Genomic DNA, 17,966 nt, shown 5'->3' with positions numbered 1-17,966 from the left:
CAGCACATACCAGCTGGGTGTCCTCCAAAGATTTTTAAGAAGTTGTATGCCAGGAAAAGGGACAAGAGACCAATATTATCTTATAATAGCATGTATATTACCAGTATATATAATGCATAGAAATACTTTAACATGACACAGTAATGTAACATACAAAGTTTGCTGTCTTGATGTTCTCCTATAGAGCAAAGCCCCCAATCCAGGACATAGTCCACAGCTTTGGAATGTCTGTGACACTCTTAGGTTTCTCTTAAGTTCCCCCATAACTGAATTGCTGTTTGGACCATGATGCTGCATTCTTCCCACGTCTTCTGGAGGCTGTGACGGATATCAATTTGGACCATTTGGTTAAAGTGGTGTTTGCAAGGTTTCTCTAGTTGCCATTTTACCTTATTTATTCTCAAAGTAAATCTTCTTTCCAATGTCTTTTCCTTTCTTTTTCTTTTTTTTTTTTTTTTGTCGGTCATGTGGCTTGAACTCTGGGCCTTGGGCACCGTCCTGAGCTCTTCAGCTCAAGGCTAGTGCTGTACCACTTGAGCCACAGCGCCACTTCCGGTTTTCTGGTGGTTTATTGAAGATAAGAGTCTCATGGTCTTTCCTGTCCGGGCTGGCTTTGAACCGTGATCCTCAGATCTCAGCCTCCTGATTAGCTAGCATTACAGGCGTGAGCCACTGGCACCTGGCCCGGGGTGTGCGTGTGTGTGTGTGTGTGTGTGTGTGTGTGTGTGTGTGTGTGTGTGTGTAACGGATGGCTGTGTGTGTGTAGCAAACGGATGGCTGTGTGTATGTGTGTGTGTGTGTGTGTGTGTGTGTGTGTGTGGTGTGTGTGTACAGCAAACGGATGGCTGTTTTCGCGGCACACTTTTGGCGGCTTCAGCCTTTGCCAACAAAGTTGCGTGAAGATCCTCCTGGAAGGGCGTAGACTGGCCGCAAAGCCTGCCGGGAGTCGTAGTCTCTGGGTGCTCCGACCGAACACTGCCGGGCGGGTTCTGCAAGAAAGAGCCAGAAGCCGGGGGAGGGAGGGGGTGGAGAGGGGCGGGGCGTTCCTGGCGCTCTGCATTATGGGACGGGTAGTTCGCGACATAGGACGCATCACGTTCCTGCTGGAGAACAGGACTTCCCTACCCAGTGCGCCACGCGCGCGGGATGGGGGAGAAGCCGGCCCGATCTTGAGCAAATCAAATCGAAGGAAAGAAACTGCCGGCTTTCAAAATCCTCCTCCTCCGCCATCATCCACCGCCCGGCGAAGAGCAGGTGGTGTCGGGGACGCCAGGGACGAGGAGCCCCGGGAGTGCTGACGGACAGGCGGACTGGGCACTGGGGCGCCCCGGTCCAGGCACAGCGATCGGACGGGAACACACCAGAGCCGGCCCCCAAGTCCGCCCGCCGCGCCCGGCGGACGCGCGCGATCGGGTCGCCCCACGCGGCGGCGCCGCCTGTTTACGGTAGGGTTCCTTTACTCTCCGGGGCGCCTGCGTGGGGTGGGGCTCGGGATCCGCCACGGACCGGCTACCTGGGCGCCTCTGCCCTCCCGACGGCCGCCTCCGCTGCTCCTTCGGCAGAGCCAAATAAATGGGGTGCTGGGCCTTTCACAAATGGGGAAACTGAGGCCCGGGCGGGCATCCGACTCCACGGAGCCGCCCAGCTCGTGGCTCCCAGCAGTGACGGCTCACGTTAGCGCGTCAGTCTCACCTGGAGGCGGTTCGAGGTCCCCGGGAACCTCCGCTGGCCTCCTTCCCCCGCCCGTCATGCCTCCCGCGTTCGCCCGCGCCGCCTCCCGCTGGGCCCACGCCTGCTTGGGGGAGATCGGCGTGAGTCACCGCCGATGCGCTGCGGATCGATGGATGCGCACCGAAGGACAGCTCCCACGCGGCCGCCCGGGAGGACACACGTTTGTGTCTTAACCGTTTGTCTTTGCACCGTCGCTGGCTTTGGGCAAATCAGTCTGTCTGTCTTTGTGCTTTGACGTGATGGAGGACGGTGTGTGTGTGTGTGTGTGTGTGTGTGTGTGTGTGTGTGTGTGTGTGTGTGTGTGTGTGTGTGTGTGTGTGTGTGTGTGTGTGTGTGTGTGTGTGTGTGTGTGTGTGTGTGTGTTGCGCGCGCGTCTGTGTCCGTCTGTGTGTCTCTCTCTCCTAATGACCGACCCCCTCCAGCTGCGAAGTTCCGTGTCCCACCTCCTTTTCCCCCCAACACTTTACTAGCTTCAAGTTGTTCTAACTTGGAGCTGTTAGAGGTGGTTGAATTGCGAGTTAATATTTATTCAGTATTCTATTGGTCATTCTTGGGACACCTTTCAAAGGCCAAGCCATTTACAGTGATAGATGTAGAGCGCTTTTGTTCTGCCAGAAACCTTCTGGCAGTCCACAGAGGAAAAGCCACAGCTCTTAACATGGCCTTCCTGACTTAAAGCCCCTTCTCTTTTCTCATCTGCCTCCTTTCTCCCTTCCTCTGTGTGCTCCAGCACCACTGATCTCCTCTGATCGGTCTATTTTCCTCTGTCCCCAGAAGCCTTGGTCTTTCTGTTCCCTTTTCAGGAATGGTTTACTCCAAGATGTCTTGCATAACTTATTGCAAGATATCCTTTATATTTTTGTTTCTTTTCTGATAACACTTTCTCTAATTATTCTGTCCTCCCCCCAAGAAAGAAAGAAAACACACACACAATCTCCCTTACCTGCCTTCCTGTTTATTTTTATTTAACTTTCTATAATTTTTTTTTACTGCTGAGCATTGAGTCCAGAGCTTTGAGTATACTAGGCATGTTCTCTACAACTGAACTATAGCCCTAGCTTCTAGTTTATTTTAATTACTAAAATACTAGATATTTTGTTTAGACTCTAAGTGGCAAGCTAGGTATGTAGTGCATACCTGTAATCCCTGCATTTGGGAGACTGAAGCAGGAGGCTTGTGAGTTGCAGGCCAGCTTGGATATATAACATGATCTTGTCCTCTCCCCCCCCCCAAAAAAAAAAAAAAGCGAGGAACCTGTAATCCTAGCTACTCAGGAGGCTGAGATCTGAGGATCATGGTTCAACGCCAGCTTGGGCAGGAGACTCTTATCTCCAATAAAAACCACCAGAAAACTGGAAGTAGTGCTGTGGCTCAAGTGGTAGAGAACTAGCCTTGAGCTAAAGAGTTGGGACAGCACCCAGGCCCAGAGTTCAAGCCCCACGACTGACCAAGAAGAAAAAAAGGAATCAGACATAAACATTAAGAGGGAAGTGTTTTGTTTCATTTACTACTGTGCTTCTGATACTTGGAACAATGTCCAGGACAGTAAATATTTCTTTTTGTTGAATGATTACCAGGTAACTTAAATTAGAAAAATAATTCATGTTTATTGCTAAAGATACAATGTAGCAGTTGGGTGCTGCATTGTCCTGCATCCCAGAGACACTAGGAAACCTAAAGTAGGCAGAGCACATTGTCATAGGAATCAAGAACCTATCTCAAATAACCAGTATAGGGGTTGAAGGATGGCTTAGTTAGCATGCTAACCAATGAGTAAAAGTGTCAGGTACCAAGTTCAAGTCCCAATTTCAGACCAAAAAAGGAAAGCACGGCACTGGTGGCTCATGCCTCTAATCCTAGCTACTTAGGAACCTAAGATCTGAGGATCGAGGTTCAAAGCCAGCCCAAACAGATAAATCCATGAGACTTATCCAATGAACTTCCAAAAACATTGGACTCATGTACACACAAATATAAACTGTAAACTCTATCTTATACGATAAGGAGAAAGGAGACCGGGTGGATGAGGGGTATGCAGTTGTGTCTCAGGATGAGGAGGTTGAGAGGATAATACTTTCCTCTGGATAATACTTAAAGTCTTCGGGAAAATGAAGTTGTTTAGCTCTATTTATTTTTTTTGGCAGTGCTAAGAGATCTCCTCCAGGCCTCATACATGCTAAACAAGTCCAATGAGCTGTACCCTAGACCAAGCTATCCAGAGCTGTACCCTAGACCAAGCTATCCAGAGCTGTACCCTAGACCAAGCTATCCAGAGCTGTACCCTAGACCGAGCTATCCAGAGCTGTACCCTAGACCGAGCTATCCAGAGCTGTACCCTAGACCGAGCTATCCATTCCCCCGGCCTGCTGAGCTGTAAGCTAGAAGCAGTTCTATCACTGGCTGTGCTATTGTACGACATAAATTGATCTTCATGCTTCCCGGGATACAAATCTTATAGTGATTCATGTCATTTTACATGCCAGTGAGCTGACCACAGCCACCTAGGTAGCAGTTCGATGGGGCTGGTCACTAGAAAAATCCAAGCTGCATTAGTGTTGGGACTTTTTGCCCTCTAGCCCGGCCTCTGGGGAAGGGAGAGAGGCTAAAGGATAAGTTGATAACCACTTTTGCCAGTGATTTAGTCAATCACGCTTATGGAATGAAAAACCAAAAGGAGAGAATTTACAGAGCTCCCAACCGCTGAACATGGAGGGTGGTTAAAGCCCAGAGGACACAGAAGTACGAGCCCGCTTCTCTCATCCCTCCTCCAGCTCATTCCTTCACCGCCTCCTCTTTTATTTCCTTTACATTTGCTATTCTTTGGAGGGGCTGGAAGATAGAACTCAGTGGCGTGAGACGCTGCGTTCCATCCCCAGTACCGCACACACATGCAAACATTCTTTGGAACAAGCCAGTGAACATGAGTCTGCACGAGTCTGTCTGTTGCAGCAAAGTAAAGAACCCAAGGACGGCGGCTGAAACGAACCCCACTTCATAGACAGTAGGTCAGAGGCACACAGACAAGGAGCCTGGGGTTTGCATTGGCATCCCAGGGTGGGATCTGCCACTCTACCCAGTGAACAGTGGCAGCAGAAGGATGCACAGCTGGGGTCTGCTGCAGACGCCATTGCTTGCTTGAAGAACTTCTCCCTGCAACAGTATGGAGGAGAGATTGTGAGTTTGTGTTTTATACACTGGCCTATTGTGATGACGGCCCTTGTGATGTAGCCACCGCTGGTCTCCTAGGAACAGACAGGCCATCCTGTCCTGCACAGTCTCCTGGCCTAGGGTTGAAACCGGATGTGCAGCGGGCTGAGCCCTGGTGCCCACCCCTCAGAGTCATGCCAACGTGGGCTACGGGGCATTCCCTGGGATGGATGACCTGGCTCCCTTAGCCATCTTTTTCCTGTTTGAGGACCAGGGTCCTCGAACAGAGAGCTGCCAGGATGATCAGGCAGGTGTGTATTTGGGACAGGCAGGATGAGCAAAGCCATGGGTTTGGGACTTGACAGCTATTGACTGCAGGGGTTGGGGAAAGCTCAGAAATGATTTCGCCGTTTCCCGACTGAGGCTATAGGACATTACTCTGTAAAGGTGAAGACTTTGTTGGCTACATCCTAGTGTGTGTGTGTGTGTGTGTGTGTGTGTGTGTGTGTGTGTGTGTGTGTGTGTGTGTGTGTGTGTGTGTGTGCGTGCGTGTGTGTGTGCGTGCGTGCGTGTCGTGCGTGCGCGCACGTGCGCGCGCATGCACATGTACATGCTACGCCTGAGTACTATCTATTAGTATTTTTTTACACCCACCGCCAGCACCCTACCACTTGAGCCACAGCTTCACTTCAAGCTTTGCTAGTTAATCAGAGATAAAAGTCTCATGGGCTTTCCTGCCTGAGCTGGCTTTGATCCTCAGATCTCAGCCTCCTGAGTAGCTAGGAATACAGGTGTGAGCCTTTGGTGCGCTTTTGTTCATTTCCTCCAGTGTTTTAGCTTTTGGATTCTCCAAGCAAGGGAGAGTGAGGCCAAACTCCCAAGATGCCATGTTTCTTCTCTGAAAACTCATAGTACCCTGAGGAGATCGATCCTTCCTTCCTTCCTTCCTTCCTTCCTTCCTTCCTTCCTTCCTTCCTTCCTTCCTTCCCTCCTTTCTTCCTTCCTTCCTTCATCTGGAGATCAAACATAGAGTCTTATACATGGTAGGAAACTTCATTTTTTTCTTTTTTCTTTTTTTGTGCTGGTCCTGGGGCTTGAACTCAGGGCATAGATGCTGTCCCTTAAGTTTTTCTACTCAAGGCTAGCACTCTGCCACTTGAGTTACAACTTTTGGTGGTTGATGGGAGGTAAGAGTCTCATGGCCTTACCTGCCTGGACTGGCTTTGAACCTCCATCCTCAGATCTCAGTCTCCTGAGTAGCTGGATTTACAGGCATGAGCCACCAGCACCCAGCAGACTCCTCTTTCCTAATTCAGTTTTGGCCTCTTCAGTTTGCAGATCTCCAGGGAAGCCGACCATCGTGGCCAGCATGGCCTCTGAAGACATTGCCAAACTGGCAGAGACCCTGGCCAAAACCCAGGTGGCCGGAGGACAGCTGAGTTTTAAGGGCAAGAGCCTCAAGCTGAACACTGCAGAAGACGGTGAGGCCCTGGCTGGTCGTGTGAGGGAGAGCGCGTCCTGTCAGTCTCTCTAAGTCTTTTCAAGGCTTCGTTCTGTTTCCTAATTGTTCTGTGAAGTTGTCCGACCCATTCTAATGATGCACAGTGACACACATAGGTGTCCCTGCTGTCAGCAAGTTCACAGTGGGCATCATTTTGCTCACTGTTTCCCTCAGAGAGGCTGGTGGGTCACACGGGGGGCAAGGTTCCTGGCACCCACAGGATGCAGCCCCTTTTTTCTTTTGTCTTTTGGTTGTGGGGCTTGAACTCTGGGCCGGGGTGCTGTCCCTCAGCCCTTGAGCTCAAGGCAAATGCTCTACCACTTGACCCACAGTGCCACTTCCGGTTTTCTGGTGGTTTATTGTAGATAGGAGTCTCTCAGACTTTCCAGCCCAGTCTAGCTTTGAACCGTGATCCTCAGATCTCAGCCTCTTGAGTAGCCTAGGATTATAGGTGTGAGCCACTGGCAACTTCAGCCCACTTGAGAGGTCTGTCCCTGCACCTAGATGTTTGGAAGAGGAATAGAAACTGCCTTCTGGGGCTGGGAAGGTGGCTCAGTGGTAGAGCACTTGCCTTACATGCATGAGGCCCTGGGTTCGATTCCTCAGCACCACATAAGCAGAAAAGGCCAGAAGTGGCACTGTGGCTCAAGTGGTAGAGTGCTAGCCTTGAGCTGAAGAGCTCAGGGACAGTGCCCAGGCCCAGAGTTCTGACCCCATGACTGGCAAAAAAAAAAAAAAAAAAAAAAAAGAAACTGCCTTCTGTGAACCAGGATGTAGATGTGGTCTTCCCACCCCAGGCCAATGCCAGGCTGGTGTCCTGAGTCACCTGACTTCTGGAATGAAGGTGCCTAGGTCAATCAATGCTTGTGAGGCCTCCTGGGGTTTTGGGCTGAACCTGCGAAACTGGTCTGAAGCTGCCTGGTTGTTATGTGCAGACACTTTACTTTCCTCCCTTGCACCAAGGACTGCTGAGACCTCTGTTGCTGGGAGCCTGGTGCTATCCATCCCTTGAAATGTGCAGATTCTTCCCTGTGCTTTATCTTCGATCCTCCCATCCTGTCTGTGGGAGGTAGGTGGAAATACTGCTGTTTTATAAAGGGACTTAGGAAACTTATGTAACTCCTATGAGGTCACACAGTAAATAGCTGAGTCGGGATTTAGCTGAGTCCCAACCAAAGCCCCAAACCTCATGCTTCTAAGAAGACACTGATTTCAGAAAACAAGTATTTGTTATTTAATGCCATTTGTTTTTATTCCTGTTTGTTGGTTTAATCTGGTTCTGGAACTTGAACTCAGGGCCTTATGCTCTCTCTTGGCTTTTCCATTCAAGCCCGGTGCTCTACCATTGGACCCATAGCTCCACTTCCAAGTTTGTTTGTGTTTTGTTTTCTTTTTGTGCTGGTCCTGGGGCTTGAACTCAGGGCCTAGGTGCTTTTTCTCAGCTTCTTGTGTTGCTCAAGGCTGGTGATACTCCACCCCTTGAGCCACAGCTCCACTTCTGGAATTTGGGTAGTTTATTGGAAATAAGAGTCTTACAGTCCTTCCTGCCTAGGCCAGCTTTGAACTGAGATCATAGCAAGGATTACAGATGTGAGCCACCCACCCCCTATTTGTGGGCAAATTGGTATTTGAATTGTTTTTTTTTTTGGTGGGTCGTGGGGCTTGAACTCGGGGCCTGGGTGCTGTCTCTCAGCTCTTCAGCTCAAGGCTAGTGCTCTACCACTTGAGCCACAGCGCCACTTCCAGCTTTTTCTGCTTATGTGGTACTGAGAAATGGAACCCAGGGCCTCATGCATGAACGCAAGCACTCTACCACTGAGCTACCTTCCTAGCCCCGGTATTTGAGGTGTTCTTGAAAGAAAAAAGGACAATGCAGGCAAGAAGAGCCACGTGCGAGGTAGACTCTGGGGTTGAGACTTGGAGGGCGTGCTAGAGGCAAAGGAAAATTCAAGTCCCACAGGGAGCTCAGGACAGAGGCTCTTGCATTCAAGAAAAGCCTGGAGGCCCAACTGTGGGCGCAGATGAGGGGCTCTGGGCTTGGTGGGAGTGGTCCTGTGTTTAGGAGACCCTAAAGATGATGGCTAGAACAAGGATTCTTCAGTAAGTTACTTAAGGGTCAAAACTAGGCCTATTTAGGGGTTGGGAAGGTGGCTCAGTGGTAGAGTGCTTGCCTTGCATGCATGAGGACCTGGGTTGGATTCCTCAGCACCACACAAGCAGATAAAGCCAAAGTGGTGCTGTGGCTCTAAGTGGTAGAGTGCTCGCCTTGAGCTGAAGAGCAAGGGACAGTGCCCAGGCCTAGAATTCAAGGCCCACAACCGACAAAACAATAACAACAACAAAAAAACTAGGCCCTTTTGCTTTACAAGCATCTTAAGCATATTTCTCTATGTGGTGGTAAGGCTATAAAAAAAAAGTCCTGGCGGACTGTCTCATGATAATGACTGGGTCTTCAGGAATGATGGAGGCCCAACCCCAGCCTGTCAGGGTAGGAGTGTATGTGTGTGTCTGTGTAGGTGTATTACAGCTTGAACTCAGAGCCCAAGTGCTGTCCTTTAGCTTTTTTGCTCAAGGTTAGTGCTCTACTACTTAAGCCATAGCTCCACTTCCAGCTTTGGTGCTTAATTGGAGATGCATCTCCTGGGTTTTCCTGCTCTTGCTGACTGAACTGTGATCCTCAGTCTCAGCCTCTTATGTAACTAGGATTCAGGCTGGAGCCAGCAGCACCCAGGGAGAACTGATTTTTTTTTTTTTTTTTGCCAGTCTGGAGGCTTGAACCTCAGAGCCTGGGCATCGTCCCTGAGCTTCTTTTTGCTCAAGGCTAGCACTCTACCACTTGAGCCACAGTGCCACATCTGTGGATGTGGTACTGAGGAATCAAACCCAGGGCTTCATATATTCTAAGCAAGCACTCAACCACCAAGCCACCTTCCCAACCTGGTTTATTTGATTTATTTTTTGTCAGTTGTGGAGCTTGAAGCAGAGCCTGGGCGCTGACCCTGAGCTCTCTTTACTCAAGGCTAGTGCTCTTCCACTTTGAGCCATAGTGCCACTTCTGGTTTCCTGGTAAGGGGGCTGGCTTTGAACCATCATCCTCAGATCTCAGTCTCCTGAGTAGCTAGGATTATGGGTGTGAAACCCAGCGCCTGGCAGGAGTGGTGTTTTTCAGTGGTGTAGCTCTGCTTGGATTGAAAACCACAGGGAGTGGCCTGTGTACCTGTGACCCCTCCTTCCTAGCCTTGCTCTCCCAGTTTGATGGAGGCCTTCCTAACTTGACCTGTCCTGGTGACTTCTCCAAGCTGAACCTGTGGCGTCCAGTCCCTGTGCTCGTAATGTCATTCATGCAGCATAAGCAAAGGCTTTCCTGGCTCTCTGACTGTGTCTCCTCACTGTTTTTGGACTCTGGAAGCATTCTCCCCTTGTCTACTTGGCCCATCTTTGAACATTAGGCAGGGACCACCTTTTGGAGTGTGGCTTCCAGTGGGCAGCGAGATCACCTAGCCCTGACCCGAGGGAACCAGATTCAGAAAAGGGGTTGGGGCAGAATGGGACACAAGGGAAGAGGAGAGTTTGGTGAGAGCAGCCCATTGGGGAAAGTCAAGGTGAAGCCTTGCTATGCCATTTATTTCCCCACAACTCTTAGTTAATCATTCCTTGAAATCTCAGCTTCCTCTTCTAACATTAGGAGGTGCAAACCTGCCTAGCCTTGGCTTCTCCTGAAACAGGGTAATCAGTGCCAGCTGTGTGACCTCGTTGCCTCTGTGTCTCAGATCACTCCACTCTAAACTGGATGTAATGGTTACTATGTTTTTAGGGGCGTGGGGAATGTATATAAAGCACTTAGAATCCTGCTATAGTCTGGTCTTGACAGCAATCTAGTGAGGAAGATGGTGTAATAATCAAATAGTCATTCACGTAAATGGGTAATGTTAATATTGTAGCAGAAATGCCCTGGACAGGTGAAGGGGTCAGGAAGCCTGCACAATAGAGATTGCACCTGGACAGGCCAGGGACGAGGAGGGGAGGAGATGCTTCAGGGAGAGGGAAGGATGGAGGATGAAGAGAGGATGGCAGAAAGAAAGATGGAGTCCTGCTTTTTGTTTTGGTTTTTTTTAAAGGAAACTTTTTTTCTTTTAGTACAAATACTGGGGCTTGCACTCGGGCCTGGGCGCTGTCCCTGAGCTTGTTTCTCAAGGCTAGCGCTATACCACTTGAGCCACAGCTCCACTTCTAGACTTTATTGAGCAGAAGATAAGGGTCTCATGGACTTGCCTGCCTGGGCTGGCATCAAACCACAATCCTCAGCTCTCAGCCTCCTGAGTAGCTAGGGTTACAGGTATGAGCCACCAGTGCCTAGCATCTGCTGACTTTTTTTTTTTTTTTCCTGGTTAATTGGAGATAAGAGTCTCCTGGACTTTACTACCTGGGCTAACTTCAAACTAACTCCCAGATCTCAGTCTCCTGAGTAGTTAAGATTACTGGTGAGGGCAGGGAAGTAGCTCAGTGGTAGAGGGCTTGCCTTGCATGTATGAGGCCTTGGGTTCGATTCCTTAGCACCACATAAACAGAAAAAGCTGGAATGGCGCTGTGGCCCAAGTGGTAGAGTGCTTGCCTTGAGCTAAAGAGCTGAGGGACAGCGCCTAGGCCCAGAGTTCAGGCCCCACAACCGACCAAAAAAAAAAAAAAAAAAAGATTAGCCGGGCGCTGGTGGCTCACGCCTGTAATCCTAGCTACTCAGGAGGCTGAGATCTGAGGATCGCGGTTCAAAGCCAGCCCGGGCAGGAGAGACCATGAGACTCCTATCTCCAATAAACCACCAGAAAACCGGAAGTGGCGCTGTAGCTCAAGTGGTAGAGCGCTCGCCTTGAGCTGAAGAGCTGAGGGACAGTGCCCAGGCCCAGAGTTCAAGCCCCACGACTGACAAAAAAAAAACAAAAGAAAAAGATTACAGGTGAGACTACCAGTACCTAGATTCCTACATACATGTTAAGCAGGATCACTTTATACTGTACTATAAAATGATTATTCCCAAGTCAAGAAAAATCTGTGTCACCACTTATAATGGGATCTGCATTGCTATTTCCCACCGTGACTGCCCTTTCCCTCAGTGCACATGCATGGAGTTTGAAATTCTTCTTTTTTGCAAGTACTGGGGCTTGAACTCAGGACCTCTTGTTCTCACTTAGCTTTTTCCCTCAAGGCTGGTGATCTACCACCTGAGCCACAGCTCCACTTCCTGAGTTTTTCATCATTATAAAACAGATAGTTAAAGCCAGGTGCTGGTGGCTCACGCCAGTAATCCTAACTACTCAGGAGGCTAAGATCTGAGGATCACAGTTCAAAGCCAGCCCAGCAGGGAAGTCCATGAAACTCTTATCTCGAATGAACCACCAGAAAACTGGAAGTGGCGCTGTGGCTCAAGCGGTAGAGCACTAGCCTTGAGCTGAAGAGCTAAGGGACAGCGCCCAGGCCCAGAGATCAAACCCCACAACTGACTTTTTTTAAAAAGTATAGTTGAACTGGGCACCCATACCCAAGTCATTTATAAAGAAAGCCCTTGCCGGGTGCTGGTGACTGGCACTTTTAATCCTAGCTCCTCAGGAGGCTGAGATTGAGGATCATGGTTCTAAGCCAGCCCGGGGAAGGAAAGTCTGTGAGACTCTTCTCCAACGAACTGCCAGAAAACTGGAAGTGGTGCTGTGGCTCAAGTGGTAGAGCGCATGCCTTAAACTGAGGAGCTGAGGGACAGCGCCCAGGCCCAGAGCTCAAGCCCCATGATGGACCAAAAAAAAGAAGGCTCTTGTGTCATGTGCCTGCTAGCCCTCGGACTTCGGGGCCATTCTCCTACTTACCCTGGGGCCTTCCCCGTGTGTGGAGACACCACACACCATGCACTTGGTGAAATCACCTTTGTTCCAAGCAGGCAGTTTCTCCTTCTCTTGGGTCCCTAGCCTTTTACACACAGCGTGTTGTAATGGTCATTGTATAGGAAGTGGCTGTGAGCCTGGTGGCTTCTCCCGTCACATTAGGATCCAGGTTGTGGTACACTGCAAGCCTTGACGTGTGCGTGATGGGTTTGTCCTGCTCTACCCTGCCCCCCCAACGAATCTGAGGTTCTGGTTGTTCTTTGGCTCTGGACAGCTAAAGACGTGATTAAAGAAATTGAAGAGTTCGACGGCCTGGAGGCTCTGCGCTTGGAGGGCAACACCGTGGGCGTGGAAGCGGCCAGGGTCATTGCCAAGGCCTTAGAGAAGAAGTCGGAGTTGAAGGTAAGACGCGCAGGGGTGCGGGGGGGGGGGGGCAGGTCTCTCCCACACTGCACCGCTCCTGCCTGCGTCTCACTCCCAAACCCCACTGCGCCTTGACTGTTCGTTCCTCAGCCCCTCTTCCTAGGCCCCCCGAGGGCACACAGCACTCTCCTGGCCCCGAGGCCTGTAGGCAGCCAGCAGACATTTGGGTGGGGTCAGTAAATGGCAGTAGATTGGGGTGACATTTGCGAAAGACAAACTGAGGAGATCCGTCCTCAGTGCTCACTCGTGGGCTTTGTTGGCGATTTGTTGTTGCTTTTGCCCCTGTTGTTCTTTTTGTGCCAATCCTGGGGCTTGAACTTGAGGCCTGGAAATTGTCTCTGAGCTTCACTTGAGCCACAGCATCACTTTTCTTTTTCTTTTTTTTTCTTTTTGGTCAGTCATGGGGCTTGAACTCTGAGCCTGGGTGCTGTCCATGAGCTCTTCATTCTTCAGCTCAAGGTGAGCGCTCTACTACTTGAGCCACAGCGCCACTTCCACTTTTGGCTATTTCCGAATAGTGTATTGGAGATAAGAGTCCCAGACTTTCCTGCCGGGGCTGGCTTTGAACTGCAATTTTCAGATGTCAGAGCCTCCTGAGTAGCTAGGATTATAGGCATGAGCCACCAGTGCTAGCCAACACGTACCCCTGGCTGAGGCCTCTCTGCAGACACACCAGCGTGGATGATCGTCTGCTGTAGTCTCGGGTTAGACAAAAATGTCCTGGCCTCCATTCCCGTGGTGCAGTTCTGGGAAGGTAATAGAGACACAGCTAACCACTGCACAGCTGAGGCAGGTTTTCTCCATCCCTCCCTCCTTCCCTCCCTCCCTCCCTTCCTCCCCTCTCCCTCCCTCCATCTCTCCTTTCCGCCCTTCATCTGTTCCTCCTTCCCTCCATCTCTCCTTTCTTCCCTATTCTTTCCTAAAAATTAGTTCTGGTTGCTACCCCTTTCTTGGCAAATACAAAGGGTTTTCAGACTCTTATCCCCAAGTGGGTTCCACTGACTATGTCAGCATGCTTTATAAGAAAAGCAGCTGCAGTCAAGTGCCGGTGGCTCACGCCTGTAATCCTTAGCTACTTAGGAGGCAGAGATTGGAGGATTGTAATTCAAAGCCAGCCCAGGCAGGAGAGTCCATGAGATCACCAGAAAATTGCAAGTGGCAAACTGATTCAAAGTCTAGCCTTGAGCAAAAAGACCTCAAGGACAATGCCCAGGGCTCAAATTCAAGCCCTTTGACCAACCAAAAAAAAAAGAAAGAAGAAAAATAGCAGCATATACAAAATGTCAGCGTTCCTTTCCCTCTAGAATCCCTGGGGTATTAGAATATTTATGTCTGAAGGAGAAAGACCTGTTTTCTAGACCGGAAATCTGTCTGGGGTTGGGTCTGGGTTTTCCATTCTTCTTTTTTTTTTTTTTTTTTGTCGGTCGTGGGGCTTGAACTCTGGGCCTGAGCGCTGTCCCTCAGCTCTTCAGCTCAAGGCGAGCGCTCTACCACTTGAGCTACAGCGCCACTTCCGGTTTTCTGGTGGTTTATTGGAGATAGGAGTCTCACGGTCTCTCCTGCCCGGGCTGGCTTTGAACCGTGATCCTCAGATCTCAGCCTCCTGAGTAGCTAGGATTACAGGCGTGAGCCACCAGCGCCCGGCTCCATTCTTCTTTAATCCTTTAACTAATCACCCCCACTTTAAGGCATTGGGTGTATCTCCATTTTCTTTCTTTCTTTCTTTTTTTTTTTTTTGCTAGTCCTAGGGCTTGAACTCAGGACCTGGGCCCTGCCTCTGAGCTTCTTTTCTTTTCTTTTCTTTTTTTTTTGCTTAAGGCTAGCACTCTACCACTTGAGCCATAGCAACACTTACGGCTTTTTCTCTTTATGTGGTACTGAGGAATTGAACGCAGAGCTTCATGCATGCTAGGGAAAGCACTCTACTACTGAGCCACCTTCCCAGCCCCTGTGTCTTCATTTTCTGACTCAGAGGAGCTGAAGTTCAGCAGGGATGATTTCAGCAGCGCAGGACTGTTCTATAGGAGCCCGCGCTCAGTGTGTCACGCAGCAGATGAGATGACAGGTAGACAGTACAAGCTTGGCGCTGGTGTGGTGAGTTTTAGCGCTTGCCACCTCTAGCTCCAAGCCTGAGCCCAACTGGGTTCAGAAGGCAAGAGATGAAGTTGGTGTTTGTGGCTCGTGTCACCTCTGGGTCTCCGGCTCACCTTCTCCTTCCTCCGCAGCGATGCCACTGGAGCGACATGTTCACCGGGAGGCTGCGCTCGGAGATCCCACCAGCCCTGGTAAGAATCAGCTGCTCTCCCGAGGCACCCACACCGGGCCCACGTCCCTTCATGGAGGCATCCGCCCAGGGCTCCTTCCTTGGCTAGATTTTATCCCTTCCACCACCCTTTCCCTCATGCACCTCTCTAGTCATCCCATTTCCCCTCCCCAAACACATGCTCCTTGCTTCTCATCACGGGTGACTCTCCTCTGCTTTGCTTCTTTTTTTTTGGTCTGGTCGTGGGGCCTGAACTCTGGGCCTGGGCGCTGTCCCTCAGCTCCTCAGCTCAAGGCTAGCACTCTACTGCTTGAGCCACAGCGCCACTTCCGGCTTTTTTCTTTTTGCTTATGTGGTGCTGAGGAATCAAACCCCCAGGGCCTCAGGCATGCAAGGCAAGCGCTCTACCACTGAGCCACCTTCCCAGCCCTCCACAAGATTTTTATCTCCAATAAACCACCAGAAAACCGGAAGTGGCGCTGTGGCTCAAGTGGTAGAGCACTCGCCTTGAGCTGAAGAGCTGAGGGACAGCGCCCAGGCCCAGAGTTCAGGCCCCACGACTGACCAAAGAAAAAGCCAATAAAGCTAGGATTCAAAATACACATTAAGGAAATCTGGGCAGTGGATTTCAGGGGAGAAGATGGAGGGAGGGCAGGAGGAAAGCCTCGGCTCATGCCAGTTGTAGCATTCATTGGCTTCACATCCTGCTGACCACAATGAATCTGAGGAAGGAAGGGAAGAGAACCTGGGGCCGGGCAGTGGCAGAATGCGGGAGGGGTGGGGACAGTGAACCAGCTGTGCCGCCTGCAGTCTGGGACTCTGCAGGGCCTGACTAGAGGAGGCGGGGGAAGGGAGCCTTGCCTGTTTCACACAGTGGTGGAGGACAGAGAAACGGCTTCAGCCACTGAGTGATCCACAGCCTGGCTGACGACCCCTCTCCCATTTGTGTCATCTCCCCGTTTCCTCATCTCCACAGATAGCCTCTCCCCTCTGGCCTGTTTCTTCCAAGGGCAGAGGGAGCTTGAGACAGATCCAGCTGCACAGAGGTCTGCCAAACCTGCTTCCTGCCACGTCCATCTTCCCAGATGATGCCCAAGTCCTAGGAGCATTTGTGGGGCCTCCCTCTGTCCTGTCCTTCTAGGGTACCCCCACTTCCAGCACATTACCCTGCCTTCCTGAACAGACTGCTCCTCACCTGCTTCTGCCCATACTGCCTGGCTGTCTGTTGCCCACATCATACTTGTGGGTGGCCACTGGCCTCCTCCTGCCCGGCTCCTGGGTTCCTAGGACCTCGCTTCCTTGCCAGCTAGTGGCGTCCAAATGTGTTTTCTCAGCTTAGGGGTACAGACCTTGTCCTCGTCTTCAAGACTCTTGCCTGATTTTGACCCCTGGTTTACCTTCTGCCTGTTACCTACTACGTCATGCTAGTAATCTTTCTGCTCTAGTTTTTACTGCTACCTGGAATTTCTTTCATGCTAGCCCTTGTTCACACTGAGCTCAGATGCCACCTCCTACAGGAAGCGTTCCAGACGGGCACATGCACATTGTGGACAGTGGTCTTCCAGGTTTCCAATGTGGGAACAGCATAAAACTGCTGTAAAAGCCTTTGTACCTCGGCGCCCTCTGGTGGCACGGCTGGGCCTAGCATAGAAGCAGTGCCCTCTGGTGGCAAGGCGAGGCCTAGCATGGAGGTAGTGCCTCCTGGTGGCAGGGCTAGGCCTATCATAGAAGCATTTGGCATGTGTCTGGGAGACTGACCTGAGCTTCCTCTTCCAGATCTCACTAGGGGAGGGTCTCATCACCGCGGGAGCCCAGCTGGTGGAGCTAGACCTAAGTGACAATGCTTTCGGGCCTGATGGTGTACGTGGATTTGAGGCTCTGCTCAAGAGCCCTGCCTGCTTCACCCTGCACGAACTCAAGCTTAACAACTGTGGCATGGGCATTGGTGGTGGCAAGGTGAGTTGGCGCCCCTGCATCGTCCCTCCTGCACCTACACCTAACTTGGTGCCCCCCTTGTCTTCCTTTCTCTTCAAAGGACAGAGGCCTCAGAGGCAGCACACTAGTCAGAAGGGAGGAGGAGTCCGGGAGGGTGGGGTTGCCAAGCAACCATCCCAAGTTATTTCGTTGGCTTGGCAACTCAAGATAGTGCTGCTGCATAACCTACTGGCACCGAAAGATGCCGAGTTAAGGCATCTCTGTGCCTCCTGTCACACCGAGCAACTGGCCAGAGCCAGGCTGAGAAAAGATCTCAGCAGGGGCTGGGAAGGTGGCTCAGTGGTAGAGCGCTTGCCTTGCATGCTCGAGGCCCTGGGTTCGGCTCCTCAGCACCACATAAGCAAAAAGAAAAAAGCCGGAAGTGGCGCTGTGGCTCAAGTGGTAGAGTGCTAACCTTGAGCTGAAGAGCTGAGGGACAGCGCCCAGGCCCAGAGTTCAGGCCCCACGACCAGACCTCCCCCCCCCAAAAAAAAAAAAAAGAAAAAGAAAAGAAAAGAAAAGATGTGAGCAAAGCCTGCTGCTCAGGGAGGATGGTCAGTGCTCGCCTTTGTTCCCAAAAGAGCCTTGCCCTGGTGCTGGTCCTGCGCCTTACCAGAGGGGCACTGAGGAGGCTGGTCCTCCTCATTCCCAGCCCTCTGTCCAGGCTCCTGCAGCCAGCGTGGAACCTGAGTGTCAGCGCTAGCCTCATACTCGTGTGTTCGGAGCAGGGGGGAAACGCTGAGGACCCAAGACAGCTTTGTGAAGATGTTTATTATATTCATTGCATTGAAAGTGTAGTGACGAGATTGGGGGAGGGTCTGGTGGCTTGCGCCTGTTATCCTAGCCACTCAAGACTGAGATCTAGGGCTGGGAAGGTGGCTCAGTGGTAGAGTGCTTGCCTTGCATGCCTGAGGCCCTGAGTTCGATTCCTCAGCACCACATAAGAAAAAAGAAAAAAGCCGGACGTGGTGCTGTGGCTCAAGCAGTAGAGTGCTAGCCTTTAGCTGAAGAGCTGAGGGACAGTGCCCAGGCCCAGAGTTCAGGCCCCACAACCGGACCA

At 51.0% G+C, this 17,966-nt stretch overlaps 1 protein-coding gene across 2 annotated transcripts in view; it reads left to right on the top strand.

The window, feature by feature from the left end:
* Window positions 1-1,172: 1,172 nt before the first annotated feature.
* The window catches only part of Rangap1 (Ran GTPase activating protein 1), a 28,339-nt gene continuing 11,545 nt past the window's right edge, over window positions 1,173-17,966 (top strand). Inside the window, exons 1-5 of one of the 2 annotated variants that reach the window (XM_069999625.1) lie at window positions 1,173-1,445; window positions 6,210-6,359; window positions 12,521-12,648; window positions 14,895-14,954; window positions 16,709-16,888. In XM_069999625.1, coding sequence (XP_069855726.1) covers window positions 6,248-6,359; window positions 12,521-12,648; window positions 14,895-14,954; window positions 16,709-16,888 — 480 coding nt within the window. In that variant the 5' untranslated portion in view covers window positions 1,173-1,445; window positions 6,210-6,247. Of the gene's footprint in view, window positions 1,446-5,013; window positions 5,190-6,209; window positions 6,360-12,520; window positions 12,649-14,894; window positions 14,955-16,708; window positions 16,889-17,966 lie in introns of those variants that run through there. The other variant, XM_069999624.1, reaches the window with a different exon arrangement.

The sequence above is a fragment of the Dipodomys merriami genome, unplaced genomic scaffold (genome assembly GCF_024711535.1).
Source record: "Dipodomys merriami isolate MVZ:Mamm:240054 unplaced genomic scaffold, mDipMer1.0.p SCAF_55, whole genome shotgun sequence".
NCBI classification, from domain to species: Eukaryota; Metazoa; Chordata; class Mammalia; order Rodentia; family Heteromyidae; genus Dipodomys; species Dipodomys merriami.
This window is presented reverse-complemented; position numbering and strand designations above follow the sequence as displayed.